At 47.2% G+C, this 8,312-nt stretch overlaps 1 protein-coding gene across 1 annotated transcript in view; it reads right to left on the reverse strand.

Moving 5' to 3' along the window:
- The window catches only part of LOC119339041 (60S ribosomal protein L13a-like), a 17,117-nt gene extending 9,931 nt beyond the window's left edge, over positions 1–7,186 (reverse strand). The window contains exon 1 of the mRNA XM_037611226.1: positions 6,974–7,186. Coding sequence (XP_037467123.1) covers positions 6,974–7,186 — 213 coding nt within the window. The remainder of the gene's footprint in view (positions 1–6,973) is intronic.
- Positions 7,187–8,312: the final 1,126 nt, after the last annotated feature.

Consider the following 8,312-nt stretch of genomic DNA (forward strand, 5'->3'; position numbering starts at 1 on the left):
AGAGAGAGAGAGAGAGAGAGAGAGAGAGGCCACCGCCACCTTGTGTGAGATAGTGTGACGAGAGACAAACCCTAGCAGATAGCCTCCATTATATATAGTGGAGCAGATTTTTCTTTTTTCCAGACGATAATCGTTTTATATTTTGTATGTGCCATTGAGGAATATAACTTTATTAAATACTAACACGTCAAGTCGAACTTTGTTCTGTCTACACGTGGTACATGACCCTGCTTTGAGTAAACAACTTCTACACGCGTCAAATGAACTCCAACGTGTACCGGCGCGGGTGTGGCCGGGAACAAGATGTGAGTACGTGTGTCATGCGTGCACCTCTTCTTTAGGTGCAGGTACGTACGTGGGTGGGTGTGAGAGAGATGGTCTGTGCGAAACAGAGGCAATGTGTCGATGATATCTCAATCAAAAACGTAACATATGCAATGTGTGTGAAACAGAGTCATGGATATATCATATATAGAGGGAGCGATCCACGAGAAGAAAGTGGAGGGATCATCGGCGTGAGATATCGATAGAATCGATAACAGGGATGAAGTGTGTGGGTGCGCGATCGATAAAGAGTGCCATCGAATTTGTGTTTGTCCACGTCAAAGATACAGGGCGGCTAGCCTGCTGGAATGTGAGAGGGCAGAGGTGAAGTTTTTCTCTGTGGGATGGATACCCTAGCTACAATGTTCGACTATAGGTGGGGGGCGGGGGAAGGGGGGAGGGGCTGAGACCTAACTATAGAGAGGTAGATCGACTAGTGTATGTGTGGAGAAGGGGAGAGACCTATCTATGTATCGAGGAAGATCGATCGGCATCCATGCATATGTGTAGCATAGGAATAAGGTTGGGAGAAAGACAGAGGTAGAGTTTCGGAGGGTTGGTGGTGGAGTTTCTTCTCACAAATGGTGTGAGAGGCCTGCTAGACAAACGGAGGGTATGAGTGCAATATTAATAAGAGAGGGGATGTATGTATGTATATGCACGTGCGTGTGAGAGATGGGTCGGGAGGTATGCAAGGATGATGAGGGGGGACGATATGGTTGTGGTAACAGGACGTAACTACACAGGAAGATCAATCGTCGTGTGTCCGAGAAAGGCAGAGACATAACTAGTGAGGTAAGTCGATCGGTGCGTGGGAAAAAAGAATTATAGTCGACCTAGCTAGCTATATGTAGGGATATTGGTACGTATACATGCATTCATGTGTTAGAAGCAAATAAGGTCCAAAGAGACGGACATGTGGAGAGGGGTGCGTCTAGGAGGTGGTGCGAGAGACCTACTATGTCGAGGGGGAAGGAGTGTGTGAGTATGAGATCGATGAAAAGAGGGGCGGGAGTGTGCACCTGCGTGGAACCGTATTGGACATAGGGGGCGTCGGCGGTGAGAAGAAAAGAGGGGAAGTGTGTGTTTATGGTAGGCACACATGGGTACAGAGGTATATCGACCGGTGTGTGCTGGAAAGAAGGATTCAGGCGGCCTACACACACCATGGGTGAATGACCTAAAGAGAAATTAATGTGCGCGATGGAGGGGACGCTGTGTGAGGGTGAGAGGGGGGCGGGCGTGTGCATCTGCATGATACAAAGTTAGCGCTAGCTAGCTACAAAGAGAAGAGGATCGTGAAGGTGTAAAAGATGAACAGAGATCATAATTCATTATAAAAAAGTGGATTCAGAGATTTGAAGAAGATATCATTGTGTTTTAAACCGACGTATGCATGAATATATATAATGGTGATACCCATGGTGTGGTTATTAAAATGTTATACTACATATAATATATAGAACATTGATTATAATTTGGGGTAATGTGTGGCTTTTGCAGCTCAGGGCTAAATACTTGTCATAATGTAGGGGGCGGGGCACTATACCTTGTGTGATAAACATGGTGTACGTATAGAACATGGTTTAGATCATGAGTATCTAGTTAGTACATCAAATGTACTATTATTTGGAATCAACATTAAGTGTGTTCAAAAATTTGAATTCGAGTTCATATCTATCTCTATAGTAATCATGTGGTGTGTTGTTAAGATAATACGCGAATGATGGTTTAAGTTGGCAACAATCATGATTGTAGATTCTTATTCAAATAGAGAAACGAATTCAAATCTAGTTCGAATTGCAGCGGTAATATGGACATTCAGAATGCACTAAAATGTTGGTATGAGTAGGTTACATGCATTATACAGACAGCGAAAAAGTTTAATTGGACATAACATGGATCCATACGTAGCTTTGAATAGCATTTGTACAGTAAAACAAGACAAGACTCTCTCTTTGTGTGATGTGAATAGCTTTGTTTTTTTTTTCGTTTTTTCGTTGAGGGAAGTGCGAATTGATTTGGTACGTACAATATTACATGTTAGGCTTTTCCCTAAAATTCAACCCACGCCTTGTTATATCCCGAAAATTCAGATATTGTGCTCCCAAAACGCGCACCTTCACAACCCGCGCCTTCACAACCCGCGCCTTGCTATCCCGAAATTACAATGTGCGAGAAAACTCCCTCCAGCTGCCAAATCCTGACACATGAAATCCCCCTTATAATCCTGAGCCAAAAGGGCCGCTAGTTCAAATCGATGGGGGTACTTTTGTAACACACCCTACAATTTGGACAAGCGCGTCCCTAAGTCATGGTTCCCCCCTCCCATCACCTCCTTTTCACCATTCGAAATCCCAGGGCCGCCATAACCTCTCTGCTCCAGTCGCGAAACCCCACCCACCTCCGTCCGCCACCTCATCGCTACCCAGCCGGAGCCTCTTCCCCGACGATGTCGTCCACCGCAATAGCTCAAAGTCCCTCATCCACCTCCCCGGAGGAGGATCCGTCGTCCCGCCGGTTCAGCCGCCCCGTCCTCCACCTCCAAGGAGTTGCTCCGATGATCGCCTCGTCTATGGCAACTGCTCCATCCCCACAACGCCGCCTTAACCTGCTCCACCGGAACCGTAACATCCTCACCGACTCCTCAGACAAAGCCGAGGCCTACTCGGTGCCACCAAAGAGGTTGTGCACTCATCGCATCACACCTTCTCCTTAACTTGACCTCTCCGCGCCGATGGTGCTCTATCCCGCACCCCCATGGCGTGGCTACCTCGAAGCCGGCGCCATGGGCGACATCTCCACGGTGGCTCTCCCCCAGCGCGAGGCCTCGGCGACAGCAGCCATACCAGCCGAATCTGTTACTGCTCCTCCGGCTCTCGCTCGCTCGCGCTGCTTCTACTGCTCCGGCCCTTGCTCGTGTTGTTGTTGCTGCTCCAGCCCCCGCTCGCTCGCTCACTCTGATGCTCTGCTATCCCCCTCGCTCGTGCTGCTGCTCTACTCTTGCTCTCGCTCGTGCTGTTGATGCTGTTACACGGGCTACTGCAGCTACACGAGTTGTTGCTCTGGCCCTAGTTCATGTTGCTCCTCCAGGCGCTGCTGCTTTGGCTGCTATCTGCTACCGTGTTCCCCATCGATCGCCTGCCAATTTAGATCACTGTTTCTCTACTGCTAGTGCTCGAGCGGCCTAAACTACATGCACTACCAAAAAAAGACACATCCATGACATTTTGGACCGAACGAATTTTTTTCTGTCATACTTATGATACTTCTATGATGATAATTGTGAAAAACCCCGGTATCATCATAGATGTGGTGGGCTCCTACTTCTACGACAAAAAATCATGACAGAAAATGGGCTTTTCATCCTGGGAGGGCCTGAGACGCAGCTGCATGAAATTCTTTGGGATGTCCATGACGGAAAAAACTGAACCTGAGCGATGCACATTTCTCTCATACACGTACGTGTGTGTGTGCGAGGCGTTGGGCTCTAACTGAACCCGAGTGAGGCATTGGGCTCTAACTGAACCCGAGCGATTGCATTAGCTACGTTACTGAACCTGAGCGATCGACCCCTTGCTGTTAACTGAACCCGAGTGATTCCTTCACTACTGCTGCTAACTAAAGCCGATCAAACCCTGCTTCCTCCTTCCCTTGATGAACAGTGAGTGTTGTTGGGGGGGTGGATGAACAGTTCCTGGTGGGGGTGGATGAACAGGACCCCGTGGTGTTTTCTTTGGATGAACAGGTCCCCGATCAAGCCGGTTGGGGATGGATGAACAGGACCCCTTGGAGGGCTGGATGAACAGGACGACCCCGTGGAGGGTTGGTTGAACAGGAGTCGGTGGAGCGCTGGATGAACAGTAGCCAGTGGAGGGGTGGTTGAACAGGACCCCGTGGAGAGGGTTGGTTGAACAGTAGCCGGTGGAGGAGCACACGGTGGAGGCTGGATGAACAAGAGCCCGTGGATGAACAGTCACAGGTGGAGGCTGCAGGAGGTTGACGGTGGTTGAACAGTAGCCCGTGGTTGCTTCATGTGTCCAACTTACTTCTGGAAATGAGAGGGGTTTTGTGATTTGACGGCTCATTGGGCACTACTGTGGCGCTTCGATCGGGGTAGTCTACCGTCACTCTACTATAGAGTAATTTAGTGCATGGCTGGTGGACCCCGATGTTGGCTGTCCTACACGTCGGCGAAAGTCATTAATTTAGTGCATGGCTGGAGGAGGATCCGCACGGTAGAGCGTGTCCATGTTGGAACACGTGATACACTATGCTAGCGCCAAATAAAATTTTCTACCGCGCACCCAAGATCATGCTGCTGGAAATAGATTACGAGATTGGATTACTGCTAGACGCGCAGTCACCGCAGTGGAAGTAGAGTTGGTGATGCGTGTAGTCGATCTCTCAGCCCGTCTCCTCCTCTTGTTGCCGATCTCCCGCGAACAGTGAAGAACCGCGAACGGTAATCTCCCACGGTCGGCACCTCGCGGTTCCCTCGAATGGTTCGTCCAAGCGCCGTAGATGCGATGCCTCCAAGGTATCCACACGTGCGGGGTGCAGCGGCGGGCGGCAGACTGCTAGGTCCGATCGCATGTCATGGGCGATGGGAGTGGCGACGGCTATCGAGGGTGGAAAAGGATTAACCCTAAGTCGTGGGCCCACTCCCCTTTATATAGACCTCCGAGGTGGGCTCAACACTTGGGCCCAGTAGGAGTCTGTGTCCATTTCCACTCGGATCCAATCTGAATGGGCTGCAGCCCCTTAAGTGTGCGACCCTACAGGTTAACGTACACATGGACACGACCAGAGTCGATAGTTGGTAGCGGCTCCTAGCAGAACATGCAAACTCCCATGTGTGCGTAAAGTCGTTTGACGAACCTCGACAATGTGTCATATGAATCATTCCTTTTGCCTCACGATATTTTTTGTCAAGCTCAAGGCGAGTACTTGTCAACCTTGTGATAGCTCGACCTCTACTCTTGAAACCATGATACAGATTCACGAACAGGGTTAACACTTAACCCAAGTCACATGGCCATGCTTTCTGAATCTGATCACTCAAGAGGGCCCAGAGAATATCTCTCCAAATAGGAGGGGCAAATCCCATCTTGGTCAACCATGTCTCGCAGCATTTTTCACGACTCACCCGAAAGCTACCTTTATAACTACCCAGTTATGGAGTAGCGTTTGATAGACCCTAAGTGAGTTGATCCTCATCCCGAGAACATGCGAGGACCTCAGGTCTAGGACATGGCATAGACATTGTACTTGAGACTAACATATGACTATATCTCGCTGCATCTCAAAGTGGCCTGTCCAACTCGGTGATTTCCATCCCCGAGCCCATACTATCAGTTTAGCATCTCCATGCACATCACCTGTGAAACATAGTCATCAACCAAGTCGTATACTAGTCAAGGATATGTGTCTGGATAACCTTATCAACTAGGGACCATTAGAACAATCATCATACAATACATAGTTCCTCAAACAAGTCACATACTTATTGATACATATCATTGATGATGTTCAAGGACAATACAAAGGACTCATGAATACATATGGAAATATCATCATCACATGATTACCTCTAGGGCATATCTCCAACAGTCTCCCACTTGCACTAGAGTCAATCATTTAGGCATCGTATGCCCATGGAGCTCATGTGCGCCTCATGCTTCGGCCGTGGGAGAGGCTTCATCAATGGATCAGCAACATTTGCATCCGTATGCACCTTGCATATGTTTACATCACCTCTTTCGACAATGTCGCGAATAAGGTTAAAACGCCTGAGTATGTGTTGGGTTTTATGATGGTTCTATGGTTCCTTGACTTGTGCAATGGCACCACTATTATCACAATGGAGGTCCAATGGCTTAGACGCACCCTCAACCACACCAAGATCAGAAATCAAATTCTTCACCCAAACACCTTATTTTGCAGCTTCAGAAGCCGCAATGTACTCGGCCTCTATTGTAGAATCAGCTACCGTATCTTGCTTGGAGCTCTTCCAGCTCACTGCTCCTCCGTTCAGAATGAACACAAACCCAGATTGCGATTGACTATCATCCCTATCAGTTTGGAAACTAGCATCGGTGTAACTCTTTACAACAAGCTCATCCTCACCTCCATAAACCAGGAACATATCCTTAGTCCTTCTCAAGTACTTAAGGATATTCTTAACCGATGTCCAGTGACTCTCACCTGGATTAGCCTGGTATCTGCCCAGCATGCTAAGAGCAAAGCTAACATCGGGACGAGTACATACCATAGCATACATGATGGACCCAACAGTCGAAGCATACGGAATCCCATCCATGCATCTTCGCTCATCAAGAGTCGAAGGACTCTGAGTCTTGCTAAGACTAATGCCATGTGACCTGGGCAAGAAACCCTTCTTGGCATCTTGCATGTTGAACCACTTCAACACCTTGTCAATATACATACTCTGGCTTAAACCAATAAGCCTTCTCGATCTATCTCTATAGATCATTATTCCCAAAATATAAGCTGCTTCTCCCAAGTCCTTCATCGAAAAACTATTTTTCAATGAGTCCTTGATAGATTCAAGCATTTGAATATCATTTCCAATCAGTAATATGTCATCCACATATAATATCAGAAATGCAACTGAGCTCCCACTGACCTTCTTGAATACACAATGATCACAGTAGTTCTTGATGAAGCCAAACTCTTTGACCCCTTCATTGAAACGAATGTTCCAATTCCGAGATGCTTGCCTTAATCCATAAATGGATCTCTGAAGCTTGCATAGCATGCTAGACTTCTTTGGATCGACAAAACCCTCAGGCTGTGTCATATACACATCCTTGGTTAAATTTCCATTAAGGAAAGCCATTTTGACATCCATCTGCCATATCTCATAGTCAGAATATGTCGCTATAGCAAGAATGATCCGAATTGATTTAGGCGTCGCTACCGGTGAATAAGTCTCATCGTAGTCAACTCCTTGAACTTGTCAATAACCTTTAGTGACAAGTTGAGCCTTATGGACTGTGACATTTCCGTCCATATCAGTTTTATTCTTAAAGATACACTTGCACTCAATGGCTCGAACGCCATCTGGTAGATCAACCAAGTTCCAAACTTGATTGTTATCCATGGACTTTAATTTGGATCTCATGGCCTCAAGCCATAACTCGGAATTAGGGATCTCCATTGCTTCCGCATATGTAGTCGGCTCATTATTCTCCAAGAGGAACACATTGCAGTCATGCAAATTGCATAACCTTTTTGACCTCCTCGGAACCGGTGTCGACTCCACCACGGGTTCCCTGACTAATTTCGTTGTGACAGAATCACCTACCGGAATGTCCCCGTGTGGTTCTCGAATTTCTTCGAGTCAGACCGTCCTCCCACTAGCCTTTCGATTGAGAAACTCTTTCTCAAGGAAAACTCCATGTCGAGCGACAAACACTTTGCCCTCTTCACGGTTGTAGAAGTAATATCCCAAGGTTTCCCTTGGATATCCCACGAATATGCACTTGTCCGATTTGGGTGTGAGCTTGTCCAACTGGAGTTGCTTGACATACGCTTCACATCCCCAAACTTTTAGAAAAGACAAACTGTGACTCTTCGCAGTCCATATCTCATATGGTGTCTTATCTACGGACTTAGATGGTACCATGTTTAGTGTGAAAGCTGTAGTTTCTAGAGCGTATCCCCAAAATGTCAAGGGTAAATCCGACTGACTCATCATTGATCGGACCATGTCTAACAGAGTACGATTCCTCCATTCTGACATGCCATTTCTATGCGGCGTACCCGGGGGGAGTCAGTTGTGGGACTATTCCACGACTCTTCAGATGATCATCAAACTCCTGGCTCATATACTCACCGCCACGATCAGATCGTAGAAGTTTGATTTTCTTTCCGAGTTGATTTTCCACTTTGTTCTAAAACTCCTTGAACTTTTCAAAAGTTTCTGACTTGTGCCTCATCAAGTAGACATATCCATATCTACT

Source organism: Triticum dicoccoides, chromosome 7B, assembly GCF_002162155.2.
Source record: "Triticum dicoccoides isolate Atlit2015 ecotype Zavitan chromosome 7B, WEW_v2.0, whole genome shotgun sequence".
Taxonomy (NCBI): Eukaryota; Viridiplantae; Streptophyta; class Magnoliopsida; order Poales; family Poaceae; genus Triticum; species Triticum dicoccoides.